The 23,559-nt window shown below is 39.4% G+C and overlaps 1 protein-coding gene across 1 annotated transcript in view; it reads left to right on the top strand.

Moving 5' to 3' along the window:
- LOC126065484 (A disintegrin and metallopeptidase domain 3-like) overlaps positions 1-14,977 on the top strand; it is a 118,009-nt gene extending 103,032 nt beyond the window's left edge. Inside the window, exons 15-17 of the mRNA XM_049865505.1 lie at positions 6,832-6,922; positions 7,487-7,676; positions 14,840-14,977. Of these exons, the coding sequence (XP_049721462.1) occupies positions 6,832-6,922; positions 7,487-7,676; positions 14,840-14,977 (419 nt within the window). The remainder of the gene's footprint in view (positions 1-6,831; positions 6,923-7,486; positions 7,677-14,839) is intronic.
- Positions 14,978-23,559: the final 8,582 nt, after the last annotated feature.

Below are 23,559 nucleotides of genomic sequence, written 5' to 3'. Positions count from 1 at the left end.
ATTGAGCTTCAAGTAAACGTTTACAAATCAAGTCAGACTGTCACATATAAGTTTATATGCACCTTACTCCATACTCCCAGTTGCTCTACCCCTTATGAGTCAGCCTTTCCAGTCTCTCCTTTCGTGACAATTTTGCCAGCTTCCAACTCTCTATATCCTCCCATCCCTCCTCCAGACAGGAGATGCCAACACAGTCTCAAGTGTCCACCTGATACAAGTTGCTCACTCTTCATCAGCATCTCTCTCCTGCCCACTGTCCAGTCCCTTCCATGTCTGATGAGTTGTCTTTGGGAATGGTTCCTGTCCTGGGCCAACAGAAGGTTTGGGGACCATGACCCCCGGGATTCCTCTAGTCTCAGTCAGACCATTAAGTCTGGTCTTTTTATGAGAATTCGGGGTCTGCATCCCACTGATCTCCTGCTCCCTCAGGTGTTCTCTGTTGTGCTCCCTGTCAGGGCAGTCATCGGTTGTGGCCGGACACCATCTAGTTCTTCTGGTCTCAGGATGATGTAAGTTTCTGACTCATGTGGCCCTTTCTGTCTCTTGGGCTCATAGTTATTGTGTGACTTTGGTGTTCTTCATTCTCCTTTGATCCAGGTGGTTTGAGACCAATTGACGCATCTTAGATGGCCGCTTGTTAGCATTTAAGACCCCAGACGACACTCTTCAAAGTGGGATGCAGAATGTTTTCATAATAGAATTATTTTGCCATTGACTTAGAAGTCCCCTTAAGCCATAGTCCCCAAACCCCCGCCCTTGCTCCGCTGACCTTTGAAGCATTCAGTTTATCCCAGAAACTTCTTTGCTTTTGGTCCAGTCCAGTTGAGCTGACCTTCCGTGTATTGAGTATTGTCCTTCCCTTCACCTAAAGTAGTTCTTATCTACTAACTAATCAGTAAATAACCCTCTCCCACCCTCCCTCCCTCCCCCCCTCGTAACCACAAAAGTATGTGTTCTTCTCAGTTTATACTATTTCTCAAGATCTTATAATAGTGGTCTTATACAATATTTGTCCTTTTGCCTCTGACTAATTTCGCTCAGCCTAATGCCTTCCAGGTTCCTCCATGTTATGAAATGGTTCACAGATTTCGTCACTGTTCTTTATCGATGCATAGTATTCCATTGTATGAATATACCACAATTTATTTACCCATTCATCCGTTGATGGACACCTTGGTTGCTTCCAGCTTTTTGCTATTGTAAACAGAGCTGCAGTAAACATGGGTGTGCATATATCTGTTTGTGTGAAGGCTCTTATTTCTCTAGGGTATATTCCGAGGAGTGGGATTTCTGGGTTGTATGGTAGTTCTATTTCTAACTGTTTAAGATAACGCCAGATAGATTTCCAAAGTGATTGTACCATTTTACATTCCTGCCAGCAGTGTATAAGAGTTCCAATCTCTCCGCAGCCTCTCCAACATTTATTATTTTGTGTTTTTTGGATTAATGCCAGCCTTGTTGGAGTGAGATGGAATCTCATCGTAGTTTTAATCTGCATTTCTCTAATGGCTAATGATCGAGAGCATTTTCTCATGTATCTGTTAGCTGCCTGAATATCTTCTTTAGTGAAGTGCGTGTTCATATCCTTTGCCCACTTCTTGATTGGGTTGTTTGTCTTTTTGTGGTTGAGTTTTAACAGAATCATATAGATTTTAGAGATCAGGCGCTGGTTGGAGATGTCATAGCTGAAAATTCTTTCCCAATCTGTAGGTGGTCTTTTTACTCTTTTGGTGAAGTCTTTAGATGAGCATAGGTGTTTGATTTTTAGGAGCCCCTAGTTATCTGGTTTCTCTTCGTCATTTTTGGTAATGTTTTGTATTCTGTTTATGCCTTGTATTAGGGCTCCTAAGGTTGTCCCTATTTTTTCTTCCATGATCTTTATCGTTTTAGTCTTTATGTTTAGGTCTTTGATCCACTTGGAGTTAGTATTTGTGCATAGTTTGAGGTACGGGTCTTGTTTCATTTTTTTGCAAATGGATGTCCAGTTATGCCAGCACCATTTGTTAAAGAGACTATCTTTTCCCCAATTAACTGACACTGGGCCTTTGTCAAATATCAGCTGCTCATATGTGGATGGATTTATATCTGGGTTCTTAATTCTGTTCCATTGGTCTATGTGCCTGTTGTTGTACCAGTACCAGGCTGTTTTGACTACTGTGGCTGTATAATAGGTTCTGAAATCAGGTAGAGTGAGGCCTCCCACTTTCTTCTTCTTTTTCAGTAATGCTTTACTTATCCGAGGCTTCTTTCCCTTCCATATGAAGTTGGTGATTTGTTTCTCCATCACATGAAAAAATGACATTGGAATTTGGATCGGAAGTGCATTGTATGTATAGATGGCTTTTGGTAGAAGAGACATTTTTACTATGTTGTCTTCCTATCCATGAGCAAGGTATGTTTTTCCACTTGAGTATGTCCTTTTGAATTTCTTGTAGTAGAGCTTTGTAGTTTTCTTTGTATAGGTCTTTTACATCCTTGGTAAGATTTATTCCTAAGTATTTTATCTTCTTGGGGGCTACTGTGAATGGTATTGATTTGGTGATTTCCTCTTCGGTGTTCTTTTTGTTGATGTAGAGGAATCCAAGTGATTTTTGTATGTTTACCTTATAACCTGAGACTCTGCCAAACTCTTCTATTAGTTTCAGTAGTTTTCTGGAGGATCCCTTAGGGTTTTCTGTGTATAAGATCATGTCATCTGCAAATAGAGATAATTTTACTTCCTCCTTGCCAATCCGGATGCCCTTTATTTCTTTGTCTAGCCTAATTGCTCTGGCTAGGACCTCTAGCACAATGTTGAATAAGAGTGGTGATCAAGGGCATCGTTGTCTGGTTCCTGTTCTCAAGGGAAATGCTTTCAGGCTCTCTCCATTTAGAGTGATGTTGGCTGTTGGCTTTGTATAGATGCCCTTTATTATGTTGAGGAATTTTCCTTCAATTCCTATTTTGGTGAGAGTTTTTATCATAAATGGGTGTTGGACTTTGTCAAATGCCTTTTCTGCATCAATTGATAAGATCGTGTGGTTTTTGTCTTTTGTTTTATTTATATGGTGGATTACATTAATGGTTTTTCTGATATTAAACCAGCCTTGCATACCTAGTATAAATCCAACTTGGTCATGGTGGATTAATTTTTTGATATGTTGTTGAATTCTATTGGCTAGAATTTTGTTGAGGATTTTTGCATCTATGTTCATGAGGGATATAGGTCTGTAATTTTCTTTTTTTGTGATGTCTTTACCTGGTTTTGGTATCAGGGAGATGGTGGCTTCATAGAATGAGTTAGGTAGTATTCCTTCATTTTCTATGCTTTGAAATACCTTTAATAGTAGTGGTGTTAACTCTTCTCTGAAAGTTTGGTAGAACTCTGCAGTAAAGCCGTCCGGGCCAGGGCTTTTTTTGAAGGGAGTTTTTTGATTACCTTTTCAATCTCTTTTTTTTGTTATGGGTCTATTTAGTTGTTCTGCTTCTGATTGTGTTAGTTTAGGTAGGTAGTGTTTTTCCAGGAATTCATCCATTTCTTCTAGGTTTGCAAATTTGTTAGCATACAATTTTTCGTAATGATCTGATATGATTCTTTTAATTTCAGTTGGGTCTGATGTGATGTGGCCCTTCTCGTTTCTTCTTTGGGTTCTTTGTTTCCTTTCCTGTATTTCTTTAGTCAGTCTGGCCAATGGTTTATCAATTTTGTTAATTTTTTCAAAGAACCAGCTTTTGGCTTTGTTAATTCTTTCAATTATTTTTCTGTTCTCTAATTCATTTAGTTCAGCTCTAATTTTTATGATTTGTTTTCTTCTGGTGCCTGATGGATTCTTTTGTTGCTCACTTTCTATTTGTTCAAGTTGTAGGGACAGTTCTCTGATTTTGGCTCTTTCTTCTTTTTGTATGTGTGCATTTATCGATATAAATTGACCTCTGAGCACTGCTTTTGCTGAGTCCCAGAGGTTTTGATAGGAAGTGTTTTCATTCTGGTTGCATTCTATGCATTTCTTTATTCCCTCCTTAATGTCTTCTATAACCCAGGCTTTTTTCAGCAGGCTATTGGTCAGTTTCCAAGTATTTGATTTCTTTTCCCTTTTATCTGATTCTTTTATCTGATTTTTTTTTCAGCTATGTTGGTGTTAATTCCCTGGTCCTCCAGATTTCCCAGTCTGCATTCTAATTGCTCGAGTCAGCTCCTCTGACTTCCTATTGAGTTGTCTAATTCTGTAATTTTATTGTTAACCTTTTGGATTTCTGCATGCTGTCTCTCTATGGATTCTTGCAACTTATTAATTTTTCCACTATGTTCTTGAATAATCTTTTTGATTTCTTCAACTCTTTTATCAGTGTGTTCCTTGGCTTTTTCTGTAGATTGCCTTATTTCATTTCTGAGGGCATCCCTGATGCCTTGAAGCATTCTGTAAATTAGTTTTTTATATTCTGTATCTGCTAATTCCAGGATTGTATCTTCATTTGGGAAAGATTTTGATTCTTTAGTTTGGGGGGTTGTAGAAGCAGTCATGGTCTCCTTCTTTATGTGGTTTGATATCGACTGCTGTCTCTGAGCCATCACTAAGATATTGCAGTTATTTATTCTATATTTGCTCACTGAGTCTTATCTTGTTTTGTTTTCTTTCAGTATACATGGATGGGCTAGTAGATTGTGCTGTCTTGATTGCTGTACCCCTTGACTTACTTATGACGTATTACCAGCTGGTTTGGCCTGTTAGCAGATATATATGCCTGAGTCCATTCACTATTCTTGAGTAGAATCTGATTTGGGGTCATCAGGTGTGTGGTGCAGACTGTCACCTATCCACCTAGAGGAGTAGTGGTGATAGTTGTGTGCACCCGATTCTAGTAGCAGCTGGGGTTCACACTCCAGGGGGCAGGATGCTGACAGGCTTCCCCCAAGTGTCAGTGAGGTAAGTGTGTCTCTATTCCTAAAGCACTTTGGTGGGTGGGCTCTGCAACTGTACCTTAGGCCCCCAGTGCAAGTACCTCTACAGGTTGGTAGGTGTCACCCTCTTTAGACCCCTAAGGCTGGAGACTAGGTGGTCTGGAGGGAGCTTCAGCCCTCAGTTCCCTGTTGTGGGTCAGTGAGGGCTCTGTTGAATACGCAGAGATATCAGACCTGGGAAACTTGTCTTTCTAGTAAATCCGCTAAAAAAAAAAAATGCAGTCAGATCCGTATCAGAAATGCCTTTGCATTATAATAGCCACCTTGTTCCCTATAGGTATGAATGCGGGAGACTGTGGATCACATATGATTGTCTGGAGCTGGTTCTGTGTTTTTAGTCCAATTAGGGAAGGATTTTTGGTCCCTGGGTTTTTTGTGGTTGCTTCTCTCAGGCCAGAAGAATGGGTTAGGAAAAGACCAAAAAAAAAAAAAAAAAAGAAAAGGAAAAAAGAAAAACCTGGACCAGTTCTCCCTCTGGCTCAGGAAATTCCAATGTTAATGAAGCCGCCTGGGAAGGGGAGGGGAGGGTTCAGAAAAACAGGAGAGAGTGGCACCCCAGAATATAGACAAAGTTACTTATCTTGCTTGGGATGACTGTTTTATCTGAGATTCCCGAGGGGCGCGTAGCCTGTGTTTGCTGGCTGGGTAGAGATTGCCCCCGAGGGTCAGGCCCGCGTCCCATGCTTGAGCTGTCTCAGAAGCCGCAGTCAGTTCCTCCGCTGCCAGTCCAAAGCCCAGCGTCAAGGTTCCCCGGCTGGGACACTGCACTCCCGGCTCCAAAAACAGTCCCTGCCTCCCGGTGACTTCTCCTCCTGCCAGCCACATAGCCCGCCGCCCGCGCGGACCAGCTGGGCCCCCCCCACGTCAGTTCAGGGGGCTGGGGCAGCGCCCCATGTTTTCACCATCACAGGATGTGGTGCTCAGCTCCCCTGCGCCCAGTCCAAAGCCCTGTGCCAAGGTTCCCTGGCTGGGACGCTGCACTCCCGGCTCCAAAACCAGTTGCTGCCTCCCGGCGACTTCTCCTCCCGCCAGCCCTGTCACTGCGCCGCCAGCGCTGACCGGCTGGGCCCCGTCCTGAGGTCAGTTCAGGGGAGTAGGGCTGTGCCCCATGTTTGCGCTGTCACAGGATGTTGCGTTCAGCTCCCCTGCACCCAGTCTAAAGCCCAGCGCCAAGGTTACCTGACTGGGACGCTGGCTCCAGGCTCCGAAAACAGTCGCTGCTTCCCCGTAGTTGTTCATTCTCAGTCTCTGTCACTCAGGTCAACTGTTTAAATCTGTGTTTGTTGGTCAGGGTTCGTAGATTGTCATGTATGTGATTGATTCACTTGTTTTTCCGAGTCTTTGTTGCAAGAGGGATCCGAGGTAGCATCTACCTAGTCAGCCATCTTGGCACCTCCCCCTCTATGTTCAACTTTTTGAGAAACCACTGTTTTCTTCAGTGGCTGTGCCATTTTACATTTCCTTCAGCAATGGATGAGGGTTCTTGTTTCTCCACAGCCATTTTGGGTTTTGGGTGTGGTGTGAAGCCTGAGTCCTGATTTGTTCTTCTTCATGTGGAAATCCAATTTTCCAAGCACCATTTTTAAGAGAGATTCTTACTTCCCCATTGGATGGCCTTATCACCCTTATTGAAAATTACTTGAACACAGATGTTTAGATAAATTTCTGTGCTCTCAATTTGATTCCATTAATATGTATGTCTATTAGTACACCAGTACCAGGGTGTTTTAATTACTGTGAATTTATAGTATGTTTTGTAGTCAGGAAGTGTGAGTCTTTTTACTTTACATTTCTTCTTCAAGATTTCTAGAGGTGTCTATTAATTTACCACCACTTTTAATTTTTAAGATTTTGTTTAAGATGAGTAATTTGAACTTTGTTTATATTTTCAGTTGCAAGGGGTGCTGATTATCTATGTCTACAGGAAGTGAATTCTCATGCAGATGATTTTGGACGCTGTATTGGAAGGACTTGTACTTACGAGTATGTATTCAGAAAATTATGTATTTTCCAAATGTGTGTGTGTATGTGTGTGTGTACTGCAAAGAGCCTCTTAATAAAAATAAGAGATAAGCCCAATGTATAAAGATGAGTTTATATGCTATACTTTTTAAGATGATCTTTGTTCTGAATAGCTTTGACATTTGGATTTGAATTGAGTAGCATGTTTAATTAACCCCACATTTTGAATTATTTACTTAATCTTTAAAAAACCCACCGCTGTCGAGTCAATTCCGACCCTATAGGACAGAGTAGAACTGCCCCATAGAGTTTCCAAGGAGCGCCTGGTGGATTTGAACTGCTGACCTCTTGGTTAGCAGCCGTAGCACTTAACCACTGCACCACCAGGGTTTCCACTTAATATTAATAATAAAAAAACTTAATATTTAGTATCCCAAAATGTCAGCAGTTCGAATCTACCAGCTGCTCCTTGGAAACCCTATGGGGCAGTTCTGCTCTATCCTATAGGGTTCCTATGAGTTGGAATTGACTCAACGGCAATAGGTAATGACCAATGGATATTTTTTTTCTGTTTTCTTTTGCCAGGGGAATCCTTTGTGGAAAGATAGTTTGTCACTGGACAACAACAGATCTAGTAACAATGGCAGATTATGATGTTCAGTATACTTACGTTGCAGGACGTGTGTGTGTGTCTGCAGCTGTAACAGAGGCTGCATTTTGGAGCATATTTGATAATACCTTTGTGGAGATGGGCACTATATGTGGTTCGGATAAGGTAAATAAAAATTTTACTTGATACTACAATATCTTCTTTGTTAATTAAATCAACTGTATCTCATTAATTTTTCTTTGTCTCTGAATTATGAATATATATACACTATAATAAACCCAGTGCCTATACTATATGGTATATATATATACGTGTGTGTTTGTAGAGAGAGAAAGAGAGATACAGTGTGTACCTGTGTGACACCCTCAAGTTTTTCATTGATAACAATGTTGCATGTTTTGGTTACTGCATCATGATCTTAAGGTTCAAGGGTTACAGTTTCTGTTGAACAAAGGAACCCTTGTTACACTATGATTTTTGCTCTAAATTTTCTATAGATATTTATACTTGTTTTCCCACACCTGAGATTCTAAGCTTCTCTTTTAGACCAAGGTCTGGTCTGCAATAATTTATGTAACCCAAGAACAAAAATGAATCAAAACATATACCAAAAGAGAAAGTCAGAACAACTGAGTAATACGAAAGTAAAAGAAAAACAAAAAGGCCAACCATTTAGTCTTGAAGTAAGTGACAAGGAGAATTAATATGGCCATAATATGCAAGGGAGACATTTGTTTGCTCATCAACCTCATCTCCTAATTTTGTCTCCAAAAGGAAGAAACACTTTTTAAAAATTTGGTCCTCCCAAAAGACATGATAACAGAACATAGAGTTTAAACTTTGTTTATTTTTCTTAAAATTTGTGAGAAACACAGTATATAAAGGATTTTTAAACTAGTAGCATTGAAAAATTGAGAAAAATGCAAATCATTATCTCACAATTTAATAAATGATTTACATTTATGTAAAATATTTTAATAAATGAAAAACCAGAGGAGGAAAATGGAAATGAAGACTAAGGTTATCTCAGAATGGGAAAAGATATTATAACATAAAAAGCAGCCACAAAGGACACACTACATTACAAAGTAATATGTCATGTTTTCAGACCATTTAAAGGAAACTGAAAAATAGGTGTACTGTACATGTGGCATATTAATACATAAGTATGTATTAAACTATTTTATTTAGTGATCAATTAGAAAAAGTGTTAAAATGGTGTGTGTATATATGCATATGCACACACACAAACATACATATGTAGACAGAGTCATCTACCACTTGTGTATCAATTTGTTTTACTGTACAGTCTTGTATGTTGCTTTGATGTTGGAAACTATGCCACCGGTATTTCAAACACTGAAGAGCACTGGTTATGCAGTGGTTAAGCTCCCAGCTGCTAACCAAAATGTCACCGGTTTGAACTCACTTGCCGATCTTAGGAGAAATATATGGCAGTCTGCTTCCATAACGATTACAGTCTTGGAAACGCTATGGGTCAGTTCTACTTTGTCATATAGAATAGCTATGAGTTGGAATCAACTCTAGGACAACCAATTTTTATTTCAAATATCAGCAGGGTCACCAATGGTGGACAAATTTAAGTGGCATTTCCAGACTGAGATAGACTAGAATGAAAGGCCTGGCAATCTATTTCTGAAAATAAGTGAATATAAACCCTATGGATCACAACAAAATGTTTTCCAACTGGAGTCAAACCTGCCAACAGTTCTGAAGATGGTGCAGGACCCAGGCAACATTTCATTCTGTTATACATAGAGTTGCCATGAGTCAGAGCTGACTCAATGACAGCTAACAACAAGATTTTCTTTGTATATATGTATATATTTATGCATACATATGTGTGTGTGTCTATACTAATGCAAACAAAACAAAACACTTTAACAGGGCATATGACTAAAGAGCATAAAAAGTTTCAACCTAACTTTTAATTAAATACATGCAAAGTAAATGAATATCCAGTTTTTTTTTTTAGCTTTTCAGTTATTATTGAAAATGATATTTGATGAAGAGACCTATTTCTTATTACAGTTGTAAAACAAGAATAAATTAGCGCATTCTTTCTGGGAAGCAGTTTTGAAATGTGTGATGTCATGATTTTGATTATATGTGTTGATCCACTTCTAATATAATAATGTAAAATTAACTTTTATATATTAGGAAAAATAAGTTACTGTGGAGTCATTATGATGAGTCATGATAGAGAAAATAAAATCAAGACACATTAAATGCCAATTATAGGTTGGTCAATTATAGGTTAGCCAAAATGGAATGCTATCTTTCTTTCTAACATGATAATTGCATGTAATTTTTAAGTTATTTGAAGTATTGTGGGAAGTGAAAAAAAAAAAAGGGCAAAACCTATAAATGAGGTAGAGTTGAGGGTAAAATGGCATTTCTACTGTTTGGAATACACTGACACAGGGAAATTCTGTGGGTTGAGATTTCTGCTGAACCATAGATTACGTATTTTGCTTAAATTGTCTTGCTGACCCTCCACAATCCCAGTTTACAGCACCCCTATGACTTCAAATTATATCTTAATGATTGTAATTTTATATAGGTTAAAAAATAATAAATCTCTTTAGAAGAAGTCCCAGCATCAAAATGTCATTTCATCAGTAGCATCCAAATGCTTTTAAAATTTAGAAAGATCTAATAAAAGACATTGGTTAAGAGCTCAGCTGCTAACCAAAATGTCGGCAGTTCGCATCTGCCAGCCGCTTCTTGGAAATCCCATGAGACAGTTCTACTCTGTACTGTAAGGTTGCTATGAGTCGGAATCAACTCAACGGCAATGGGTAACAAAAGACATCATAAGACTTTTACGCTGAAACCTACAAAGCATTACTAAGTGAATCAAGGATGACCAATACAGTTGTCAGTAATTGCAATATTAATTAACAAATACCATTCCACCCCAATCAAAATCATAGCTCTTTCCTCCCACCCCCGCCTCAAATTGACAAGTTGATTTACAAGTTTTTGTAAAAATGCAGAGAGCCTAAAATACAAGAGACCCAAAACAATTTTGAAGAAAATGAAACCCGAAAATTCACGTGCCTCAACAGGCTTTTTGTGAAGTTAAAGTAATTAAGACAATATGATTTTGGCACAAGGATACATAAAGGGAGCTATAAAACAAAATAGTCTTATTGCAGAAAGATTGGAGATTAAAATGTTTCAATAAAGCTTTTCAAAGAAAATGTAGATGTAGTGTTAGGTACACTCAAAGATTTCTTAAATATGCCTTGAAGAGAGTTAATCATAAAGAAAAATAAAGATAAATGCACTACATTATCATTTAAAAATATTGAATAGAGATTTCAGTTTTCAGGAAGATGTAATAGACCTAATTTCCCCTACTTTTCCACTACATGGATATTATATGTAAAACAAATACAAGAAGACCGAACGTTGGAGAGAAGAAGGCAGACAGGCTGGGAACCTGAGCGCCCAAGGAACAATACATCAGTGAGTTCCCTAGGTTTTCGCTTCATGTATTCCAGACTCAGTTTCAGAGAAGCCAGCAGCTCAAAACTCGGAAATGCAAAGTGGCACAGAGGCACAGATAGAAAAAAAAGAAAAAAAGGATTCAAGGAAAGCCTGACTTCTCTACCCGCAGGAGCAGCCTACTTCAGCCCAATGACACAGAAGATGATGTGGTCCCACTTCCACTCCCACCAGCCAAGGCCAAGTGGGCATCCTAGACTTATGTTTCCACCTTTGCCCAATTCTAATGAGGTGCCCCAACACCTCTGCCCTCTGCGGGGTGCTATCAGAGAAAGCTGAAGAGGGAACCAGCATATCCAATCCCTCTGGGTAGTAACCCCCTTGCTTCTGATTTCATTGGATATCATGCAAGGACCTAGAATTATACCTCCATAGGTAGTAACAAGGTGTCAACTACCACCCCTTCTGGGGTGGTGACAGAGGAGGCCGAGGGGACAGTCATTGTTTTCATCGGAACCTACTGTTTACAAGATCACCCTCACTTGGTGTCAGGGAAGGAACATAGGTAGCAATAATGAGGTAGTCTTGCCCCTCCCAGCCAGGGTGGTATCAGCAGAGCCAAGTGCACAGCCTATTATCTCCTGACCCTAGAGTAACTAGGAGCACCTCCCACCCAGGTGTTATTGGAACATGCATTTCGAACCATACCTGGCAATAATGAGACAGAATTCCCTTTCTTCACTGAGAATGCTAACAGAGGAGGATTGCTAAAACAGAAGGTTGAACAAACTCCAGAGTCTCATAATACCCAAAATGTCTAGGATTCAATCCAAAGTCACTTTCATACCAAGGACAAGGAAAATCTCAAACTGAATGAGAAGAGACAACAAACACCATCATCAAGATGACACAGATGTTAGAATTATCCTACAAAGATTTTAAAGCAGCCGTGATTAAAAAGTTCCAATGAACGATTAAAAACATGCTTGAAACAAGTGGAACAACAGAATGTTTCAGCAAAGACGTAGAAAGTTCTGGCAAACAAATAGAAGATACAAAGAAGAGCCAAAAAGAAATTTTAAAACTGGAAAGTACAATAATCAAAATATGAAACTCAGTGATGAGCTCAACAGGAAAATGGAGAGGGCAGGGGAAAGAGTCAGTGAATCTGAAGGTAGAATAATAAGAATTACACAATCTTAACAATAGAGAAGAAACATATTGGGAAAAAAACAGTAGAGCCTCAGAGACACGTGGGGCTATAATCAACGGCGTAACATTTGTGACCGTGGCTTCCCAGAAGGAGAAGAGAAACAGTGCGAGGCTGAGAAAGTGTGTGAAAAAATAATGCCTGGAAATTTTCCATATGTGGGAAAATACTTAAACTTAACACATTCAAGAAACCGAGTGATTCCTATATAGAATAAACTCAAACAAATCCCCGGCAAGATACATCAGAATCAAATTTTTGTAAACTAAAGATGAAGAAAAAAAAACTTGATAGCAGAAATAATACCTTACCAAGAAAACATACACAATTAAGATGACCACAATAGAGATAAAACAAGGTGAGACCTAGAGATACAGATGCCACAGAAAAGAATCCCATGCTACTTCACTGACCTTGTACCATCCCACACAGCACCGGGGTTCAGCAAATGTCCTTTGAAGGCCCTTTGATTTGTCATGCCAGCCATGTATAGCCACTAAAGGCTTTCTGATTACTCTTTCCCTCAGCAGAGATTCTCTGCCTGGGCAGGTCTGATTTTAGGTCAAACCTAACTGTTCAGTGTCCCAGAAAGAAAGAAAAAGAGAGAGAGAGAGAGAGATGGAGAAAGGCTGGTTATCATACCAGTTTTGAAAATTTTCTCCATCTGGAATTTTAGTTAATTTAATATTCATTGCATTCAAAGATCTCTGCTGCCTTTAGTGTATGATTTGGGAAGTTTATTTGGGTTTTTCTAGGTGTAGTAGTAGGAGCTGTGGGCTGATATGACATTATTCCAATGCACTTTTTAACTGAAAATCTATTTGGGAGCTAATTGGTCTGTCAAATGACAGTCTGCATTTTGGAAGCTGGCTTTGAGGTCATTGTTCTTCAAGTGGTGTAATTGGATGGTGCTTTTTTTAGAGCACAGATACTACTCTAGATGACAGAGTTCTGTAGGATACTTTTAATTCAGTTAATTAAGGAAACAAAATACCCTTCTAAATTTTTCTCTCTTGGGATGGAAGTCTTATATTTCTTGCTTTCTGTAATGGAGAGAAAGGGGAGGTTAGTAGTGAATGTTGAGAGCTAGTTAGTTTTGTGGTGGTGTGGGCAAACTTCCATTGGTAATTCCACATTTTAGCCCCCCTTCCTTTTTTTTTTTTTAAACAGCTTTTCTTCCTCTGTTTTTCCTCACGACTCTGAGCTTCCTTGGAGCATAGTGAGACTAGTTAAATAGGCTCTCTCCTTTTCCATTGTGCTCTGTATGGTTGCTTCCTCACTTCACTTTATATCCATCCATCCATGTTATTTGAAAATCACAGAAAGCTCTTATATCTTGTCATTTCCTAATTGCCTCCTTCTTTACTCTCATTTTGAAAGCCCTGGTGGTGTATTGGTTATGTGCTACAGCTGCTAACCCAAAGGTCGGCAGTTCGAATCCACCACGTGCTCTTTGGAAACTCTTTGTGAGGCAGTTCTACTCTGTCCTGTGTGGTCGCCATGAGTCAGAATTGACTCGATGGCAACGGGTTACTCTCATTTTATTGGAAAGATGGGGCTATTGTGTATGCAAGGGCTTCCAATTTGATTTATTATCATTCTGTGGCTATTTTAAAAATTAATCAAAGATGTGCTTTATTTTCATGTGTTATTCTACATTGTTCAGTTGATTTCAGACAGGTTGGAAAGTAGAGACTTCTTTACCACACGCTTATTAAATGTGGGTTGTTTTTAGAAATCAAATTTATTGTGTATTGTATCTACATCTATTGATACTTATATTTGCATCTGTGTATATATATATATACACACACAGAATTATAGGCATTAACGCACATGCTTGTGTGTGTGTATACGGGGACTTTCTTACTCATCTACATAAACAAAAGTAAGTGTATCTCCCTTAATAACTTTAATAATTTTTTAAAAACTTATAAATATGATCCAGTGATATATTAAGTGAACAGTATCCTACATACAGATAGACATTTTTTAGAAAGCATGTTGGCTTAATATTGTGATGGAAAGCGTCTTTGACTTCATTATTTATAAGACTGAGACAAGGGAAATGGTTTATCAAACTGATCCTACCCCACATATGTGGACTAAGGAACCTGAGCGTGCCTCAACACATCACTTAATAAAAGAGTATCTTGGGGTACATACTTGTCCACAAATAAATAAACTAATTAATAAACCCCAAACCAAACCCATTGCCGTCAAGTTGATTCCCACTATGGGGACCCAATGTATTATAGAGTAGAACTGCTTTACAGGGTTTTCTTGGCTGTAATCTTTTGAGAAGCAGATGACCAGACCTTTCTCCTGTGTTGCCGCTGGGTAGGTTCGAACCACCAATCTTTTGATTAGCAACTGAACACAAACTGGTTGTATCATCTAGGGACCTAATCAGCGAATGCTTAAAATTTATATGCTTATATAATCTAAGCATTTTCCTTTAGGAAATATAATTTTTGGTGATGTTAGGTATTTTTGTTTTAGAACCATGATATGCTTCTGGGACACTATTCGTAGTATCTTATTCAAAGTAGGACAAAGCATGTGTTAAGTTCTTTCTCAAAACTCCATCCTGGCCACTGGTCAGAGCCTTTTTAGTGTCTCCCTGGTTTTCTGTCTATTACAGAACAGCCCCTTACACATTGATCTGTTTACTCTAAAGGAAATCGTATCGGAAGCATTAGTGTTAAACTTTTCAGGCATATTTCCCCTTTTAAACATGACCCAGCGAAGTATAACTTATTTCTTCAGTAACAATGTTTAAGGAACACTAGAATGGAAATAATTCTGTGGACAGTCATGCTAACTGTTCCAACATTGTTATTCTTCCTGGCTTTGTCAGACAATTCCAGTAATGAACAAGCCAATATATGCTTTCTTTATCTCCCCACGATGATAGAGAATAATGATTTCTTTAGGCTGTCCACCATATATTGGAAATTCTGTGGGATAACTTGAGAAAAGCCAGCCGATCCTCTCTAACGCTGTGGTAGCTGTTAGGTGCCATCGAGTTGGTTCTGAATCATAGTGACCCTATCTACAACAGAAGGAAACACAGCTTGGTACTGTGTGGTCCTCACAATCATTATGCTTGAGCCCCTTGTTGCAACCACTGTGTCCATCCATCTAATTGAGGGTCTCCCCCTTTTTCACTGACCCTCTACTTTACCAAGAATGATGTCCTTCTTCAGGGACCAGTCACACTGGATAACATGTCCAAAGTATGTGAGATGAAGTCTCACCATCCGTGCTTCTAAGGAGCATTCCACTACACTTTTTCCAAGACAGATGTGTTCTTTCTTCTGGTAGTCATTGTATATTCAATATTCCTCGCCAATACCATAATTCAAAGGTATCAATTCTTCTTCGGTCTTCCTTATTCAATGTCCAGCTTCTAGGCGCATGAGGCAATTGAAAACACCGTAGCTTGAGTCAGGTGCACCTTACTCCTCAAGGTGATGTCTTTGCATTTAACACATTGGAGAGGTCTTTTGCAGCAGATTTGCCAGCTGTAACGTGTCTTTTGATTTATTGACTGCTGCTTCCATGGGTGTTGATTGTGGATCCAAGTAAAACGAGATCTTTGACAACTTCAGTCTTTTCTCTGTTTATCATGATGTTGCTTATTGGTCCAGTTGTGAGAAATTTTGTTTTCTTTATGTTGAGGTGTAATCCATACTGAAGGCTGTGGTCTTTGATCTTCATCCATAAGTGCTTCATGTTCTCTTCACTTTCAGCAGCAAGGTTGTTTTATCTGCATATGGCAAGTTGGTAATGAATCTTCCTCCAATCCTGATGCCTGTTCTTCTTCATATAGTCCAGCTGTTCAGATTATTTGCTCAGCATACAGATTGAATAAGTATGGTGAAAGGATACAACCTTGACACACACCTTGCTTGATTTTAAACCCTCAGCATCCCCTCGTTCTGTTCAAACGACTGTGTCTTGGTGTAAGTACCCGTTCCTCATGAGCACTATTAAGTGTTCTGGAATTCCCATTCTTGGCAATGTTATCCATAATTTGTTATGATCTACATAAAACACAGTCAAGTGCTTTTTTATAGTCAATAAAACATGGGTAAACCTCTTTCTGGTATTTTCTGCCTTCATCTGTGATTTGTCTGACGTGATATCCAACGATATCCCTCGTTCAACATCCTGTTTTAAATCCGGCTTGAATTTCTCTCAGTTCCCTGATGATAATACTGCTGCAACTGCTTTTGAATGCTCTTCAGCAAAATTTTACTTGTGTGTGATAGTAATAATATTGTTTGAAAATTTCTACGTTCTGTTGGATCACCTTTCTTTGAGATGGGTAAAAATATGGATCTCTTCCAGTGTTGGCCAGGCAGCTGTCTTCTAAATTTCTTGGCATAGACAAGTGAGCATTTCCAGCACTGCCTCTGTTTGTTGAAACATCTCAGTTGGTATTCCGTCAATTCCTGGACCGTTGTTTTTTTGCCAGTACCTTCAGTGCAGCTTGGACTCCTTCCTTCAGTACCATAGGTTCTCGATCATATGCTAACTCCTGAAATGGCTGAGTGTCGACCAGTTCTTTTTGATATGGTGACTCTGTATTCCTTCCATCTTCTTTTGATGCGTCCTGTGTCGTTTAATAGTTTCCCTGTAGAATCCTTCAATATTGCAACTCAAGACATGAATGTTTTCTTCAGTTCTTTCAGCTTGAGAAATGCCAAGCGTGTTCTTCCCTTTTGGTTTCCCAACTCCAGGCCTTTGCACATTTCATTGTAATAGTTTAATTTGTGTTTATGAGCTGCCCTTTGAAATCTTCTGTTCAGCTGTCTTACTTCATCATTTCTTCCTTTCACTTTAGTTATTCAACATTCAAGAGTAAGCTTCAGAGTGTCTTCTGACATCCATTTTGGTCTTTTCTTTCTTTTAGATGACCCCTTGATTTCTTCATATATGATGTCCTTTATATCATTCCACAACTCATTCAGTCTTCAGTCGTTAGTGTATAGTGCATCAAATCTATTCCTGAGATGGTCTCTAAATTCAGGTGGGATATCCTCAAGGTTGTATTTTGGCTCCTGTGGACTTATTCTAATTTTCTTCGGCTTCAACTTGAACGTGTATATGAGCAATTGATGGTCTGTTCTGCAGTTGGCTCCAGCCTTGTTCTGGCTGGTGATGCTGAGCTTTTCAACCTCCTCTTTCCACAGATATAGTCTATTTGATTCCTGTGTAGTCCATCTGGTGAGGTCCATGTGTAGAGTTGCTGTTTATATCATTGAAAAAGAAGTATTTGAAATGAAGAAGTCGTTGGTTTTGCAAAATTCTATCATGTGACCTCCAGCATCATTTCTATCACCAAGGCCATATTTTCCAACCACTGCTCCCTCTTCTTTGTTTCCAACTTTTACATTCCTATCACCAATAATTATCAGTACATCTTGACTGCATTTTTTTTAAAATTGTGCTTTAGGTGGAACTTTACAGCTCCAGTTAATTTCTCATACAAAAATTTATACAAATACTGTTATGTGACATTAGTTTCAATCCCTACAGTGTAACAGCACACTCCCTCTTTCCATCCCAGGTTTTTTGTGTTCATTCAACCAGCTCCTGTCCCTTTCTGTCCTCTCTTCATGCCTCCGGACATGAGCCACTCATTTGATCTCATGTATCTGATTGAACTAAGAAGTGCACTTCTCACGAGTGTAATGTTTTGTGTTATAGTCCAGTCTAATGTTTGCCTGAAGAGTGAGATTTAGGAGTGATTTTAGTTTTGAGTTAACAGAGTGTCTGGGGGCCATAGTTTTGGGGGTTCCTCCAGTCTCTGGCAGACCATTAAGTTTGGTCTTTTTATATGAACTTGAGTTCTGCTTCACGCTTTTTTCCTACTCCGTCTTGGACTCTCTATCATGTTCCCTGTCAGGATGGTCATGGATGGTAGCTGGGTACTATCTAGTTCTTCTGGTCTCAGGCTGATGGAGTCTCTGGTTTAGGTGGACCTTTTGTCTCTTGGGCTAGCATTTTCTCATGTCTTTTGTGTTCATCATTCTCCTTTGCTCCAGGTGGGTTGGGACCAATTGGTGCATATTAGATGGCCTCTCACAAGCTTTTAAGACCCCAGACACCACTCACCAAAGTGAAATACAGAACATTTTCTTAATCAACTTTGTTATGCCAATTGACCTAGATGTCCCCCAAAACTTTGGTCCCTAGTCACTAGCCCCAGCTACTCTGTCCCTCAAAGTGTTTGAATTTGATCAGGAAACTTCTTAGCTTTTGCTTTGGGCCAGTTGTGCTCAAACTTCCCCTGTATTGCGTGTTATCCTTCCATTCACGGAAGATGATCCTTGTCTACTATCTAGTTAGTGAATTCCTCTCTCCCTCCCTCCTCACCCTCTTAACCATCAAGAATGCTTTCTTCAGTGTTTAGACCTTTTTTTGAGTTCTTAACGTAGTGGTCTCAAACAGTATTTGTCCTTTTGTGACTGACTCATTTCACTGAGTATAATGCCCTCCAGATTCATCTGTTTTGTGAGATGTTTTGCAGAATCATCATTGTTCTTTATTGTTGCATAGTATTGCACTGCATGTTTGCACCATAATTTGTTTATCCATTCATCTGTCGATGGACACCTAGGTTGTTTCCATCTTTTTGCTGTTGTGAACAGTACTGCACTGAATATGGGCGTGCATATATCTATTCAAGTGACGGCTCTTAATTCTCTAGGATATATTCCAAGGAGTGGGATTGCTGAATTGTATGGTAATTCTATTTCTAGCTCTTGAGGGGAGTGCCAAATCGTTTTCCAAAGTGGTTGTACCATTTCACATTCCCACCAGCAGTGCATAAGTGTTCCAGTCTCTCCACAACCTAACATTTATTATTTTGTGTTTTTTGGATTAGCGTCACCTTTGTTGGGGTGAGATGATATCTCATTGTAGTATTGATTTGCACTTTTCTAATGCCTAATGATTGGGAGCATTTCCTCATGTGCCTGGTTAGCTGCCTGAATGTCTTCTTTGGTGAAATCTCAGTTCAAATCCTTTCCCCATTTTTTAATTATGTTGTCTTTTTGTGGTTGAGGTATTCCAGTATCTTGTAGATTTTAGAGATCAGACCCTTATCGGATATGTTGTAGCCAACATTTTCCTCCCAGTCTGTAGGTTCTCTTTTTACTCTTTTGACGAAGACCTTTTTTTAAAATTTTTATTGTGCTTTAAGTAAAAGTTTACAAATCAAGTCAGTCTCTCACACAAAAACTTATATACACCTTGCTACATACTCCCAGCTGCTGTCCCCCCAATAAGACAGCCCACTCCCTCCCTCCACTGTCTATTTTTGTGTCCATTTCGCCAGCTTCTAACCCCCTCTGCCGTCTCATCTCCCCTCCAGGCAGGAGATGCCAACATAGTCTCAAGTGTCCATCTGATCCAAGAAGCTCCCTCCTCACCAGCATCCCTCTCCAACCCATTGTCCAGTCCAATCCCTGTCTGAAGAGTTGGCTTTGGGAATGGTTCCTGTCCTGGGGCAACAGAAGGTCTGGGGGCCATGACCACTGGGGTCCTTCCAGCCTCAGTGAGACCCTTAAGTCTGATCTTTTTATGAGAATTTGGGGTGTGCATCTCACTGCTCTCCTGCTCCCTCAGGGGTTCTCTGTTGGGTTCCCTATCAGGGCAGTCATCGGTTGTAGCCAGGCACCATCTAGTTCTTCTGGTCTCAGGCTGATGTAGTCCCTGGTTTATGTGGCCCTTCCTGTCTCTTGGCCTTGTCCTTGTTGTTATTCATTCTCCTTTGATCCAGGTGGGCTGAGACCAAAGATGCATCTTAGATGGCCGCTTGCTAGTGTTTAAGACCCCAACTGCAACTCTCCAAAGTGGGATGCAGAATGTTTTCTTAATAGATTTTATTATGCCAATTGACTTAGATGTCCCCTGAAACCATGGTCCCCAAACCTCCACCCCCGCCACACTGGCCTTCGAAGCATTCAGTTTATTCAGGAAACTTCTTTGCTTTTGGTTTAGTCCAGTTGTGCTGACCTAGCCTGTATTGTGTGTTGTATTTCCCGTCACCTAAAGTAGTTCTTATCTACTATCTAATTAGTGAATACCCCGTCCTACTCTCCCTCCCCCCCATAACTGTCAAAGAATATCTTCTCTGTTTAAACTATTTCTCGAGTTCTTATAATAGTGCTTGTATACAATATTTGTCCTTTTGCAACTGACTAATTTCACTCAGCATAATACATTCCAGATTCCTCCATGTTATGAAGTGTTCACAGATTCATCACTGTTCTTCATCGATGCGTAGTATTCCATTGTATGAATATACCATAATTTATTTATCCATTCATCCGTCGATGGGCACCTTGGTAGCTTCCATCTTTTTGCTATTGTGAACAGTGCTGCAATGAACATGGGTCTGCATATATCTTTTTGTGTAAAGGCTCTTATTTCTCTAGGATATATTCCAAGGAGTGGGACTGCTGGATCTTATGGTAGTTCTATTTCTAGCTTTTTAAGGAAACGCCAGCCCTGCATACCTGATATGAATCCCACTTGGTCATGGTGAAATATTTTTTTTGATATGTTGTTGAATTCTACTGGCTTGAATTTTTTTGATGATTTTTGCATCTAAGTTCATGAGGGATATAGGTCTGTAATTTTCTTTTTTTTGTGTGTGTGGTATCTTTTCCTGGTTTTGGTATCAGGGATATGGTGGCTTCATACAATTAGTTTGGGGAATATTCCATCCTGTTCTATGCTCTGAAATACGTTTAGTAGTAGTGGTGTTAACTATTCTCTGAAAATTTGGTAGAACTCTGCAGTGAAGCCTTCCGGGCCAAGGTTCTTTTTTTGTTGTTGGGAGTTTTCTGATCACCTTTTCAAACTCTTCTTTTCTTATGGGTCTATTTAGTTGTTCTACCTCTGTTTGTGTTAGTTTAGGTAGGTAGGGTATTTCTAGGAATTCACCCATTTCTTCTAGATTTTCAAATTTGTTAGAGTGAAATTTTTCATAATAATCTGATATGATTCTTTTAATTTCAGTTGGATCTTTTGTAATATCGCCCATCTTATTTCTTATTCAGTTTATATGATTCCTCTCCTGTTTTTCTTTTGTCAGTTTGGCCAATGGTTTATGAATTTTGTTGATTTTTTCAAAGAAGCAGCTTTTGGTCTTGTTAATTCTTTCAATTGCTTTTCTGTTTCCTGTTTCATTTAGTTCTGCTCAAATTTTTATCATTTGTTTTCTTCTGGTGCCTGAGGGTTTCTTTTGTTGCTCTCTTTCTATTTGTTCAAGTTGTAGGGATAATTCTTTGATTTTGGCCCTATCTTCTTTTTGGATGTGTGCATTTATTGATATAAATTGGCCTCTGAGCACTGCTTCTGCTCTGTCCCAAAGGTTTTGATAGGAAGTGTTTTCATTCTCACTGGATTCTATGAATTTCTTTATTACATCCTTAATGTCTTTTATAATCCAGTCTTTTTCGAGCAGAGTATTGTTCAGTTTCCAAGTGTTCGGTTTCTTTTCCCTGCTCATTCTGTTACTGATTTACATTTTTATGGCCTTGTGGTCAGAGAAGATGCTTTGTAATATTTCAATGTGTTGGATTGTATCCAATGTCTAAGGTGTATCTCTTATATATTTTAGTGGATTGTCTTAATATATTGTCCTTTCCTCATATTTGTTGTTGTTGATTTTGTTTCTGCTGACTATGTTTTTCTTGTATTTTATTTTGATGTGTAGGATAGTTTGTTTCCTTTGTGGTTACCTTATTATTTACCCCTATTTTTATAAATTTAAAGCTAACTTTTATTTCTTTGTATTGCCTTATCTTCCTCTCCCTATGGAAGATCTATGACTACATTTGTTAGTCCCTCTTTACTGTTTTAATGTTGTCTTCTTTTACTTAAAATTCGCTGTTACCCAGTTTTGAGCATTTTTTTAACCTTGATTGATTTATTTATTTTTTTGACTTCCCTGTCTGGGTTGATTTCTGATTGCTCTGCCCAGTGTTCTATTCTTGGGTTGATACCTGATATTCTTGATTTTCTAACCAAAGAACTCCCTTTAGTATTTCTTGTAGTTTTGTTTTTGTTTTTACCCATTCCCGAAACTCCTGTTTATCTGGAAATATCCTAATTTCACCTTCATATTTAAGAGACAGTTTTGCTGGATATATGATTCTCGGTTGGCAATTTTTTTCCTTCAATTTTTTTTTAATAATTTTTATTGATCTTTAAGTGAATGTTTACAAATCAAGTCAGTCTGTCACATATAAGCTCATATATACCTTTCTCCATACTCCCACTTACTCTCCCCCTAATGAGTCAGCCCTTCCAGTCTCTCCTTTCGTAACAATTTTGCCAGTTTCTAACCCTCTCTACCCTCTTATCTCCCCTCCAGATGGGAGATGCCAACACAGTCTCAAGTGTCCACCTGATACAAGTAGCTCATTCTTCATCAGCATCTCTCTCCTACCCATTGTCCAGTCCCTTCCATGTCTGATGAGTTGTCTTTGGGAACGGTTCCTGTCCTGGGCCAACAGAAGGTTTGGGGACCATGACCCCCGGGATTCCTCTAGTCTCAGTCAGACCATTAAGTCTGGTCTTTTTATGAGAATTTGGGGTCTGCATCCCACTGTTCTCCTGCTCCCACAGGGGTTCTCTGTTGTTCTCCCTGTCAGGGCAGTCATCGGTTGTGGCCGGGCACCAACTAGTTCTTCTGGTCTCAGGATGATGTAAGTTTCTGGTTCATGAGGCCCTTTCTGTCTCTTGGGCTCATAGTTATTGTGTGACTTTGGTGTTCTTCATTCTCCTTTGATCCAGGTGGTTTGAGACCAATTGATGCATCTTAGATGGCCGCTTGTTAGCATTTAAGACCCCAGACGCCTCATTTCAAAGTGGGATGCAGAATGTTTTCAAAATGGAATTATTTTGCCAATTGACTTAGAAGTCCCCTTAAGCCATAGTCCCCAAACCCCCGCCCTTGCTCCGCTGACCTTTGAAGCATTCAGTTTATCCCAGAAACTTCTTTGCTTTTGGTCCAGTCCAGTTGAGCTGACCTTCCGTGTATTGAGTATTGTCCTTCCCTTTACCTAAAGTAGTTCTTATCTACTAACTAATCAGTAAATAACCCTCTCCCACCCTCCCTCCCTCCCCCCCTCGTAACCACAAAAGTATGTGTTCTTCTCAGTTTATACTATTTCTCAAGATCTTATAATAGTGGTCTTATACAATATTTGTCCTTTTGCCTCTGACTAATTTCACTCAGCATAATGCCTTCCAGGTTCCTGCATGTTATGAAATGTTTCACAGATTCGTCACTGTTCTTTATCGATGCGTAGTATTCCATTGTATGAATATACTACA

This window comes from Elephas maximus, chromosome 22 (assembly GCF_024166365.1).
Source record: "Elephas maximus indicus isolate mEleMax1 chromosome 22, mEleMax1 primary haplotype, whole genome shotgun sequence".
Taxonomy (NCBI): Eukaryota; Metazoa; Chordata; class Mammalia; order Proboscidea; family Elephantidae; genus Elephas; species Elephas maximus.
The sequence above is the reverse complement of the archived record's forward strand: the minus strand, read 5'-3'. Positions and strand labels throughout refer to the sequence as shown.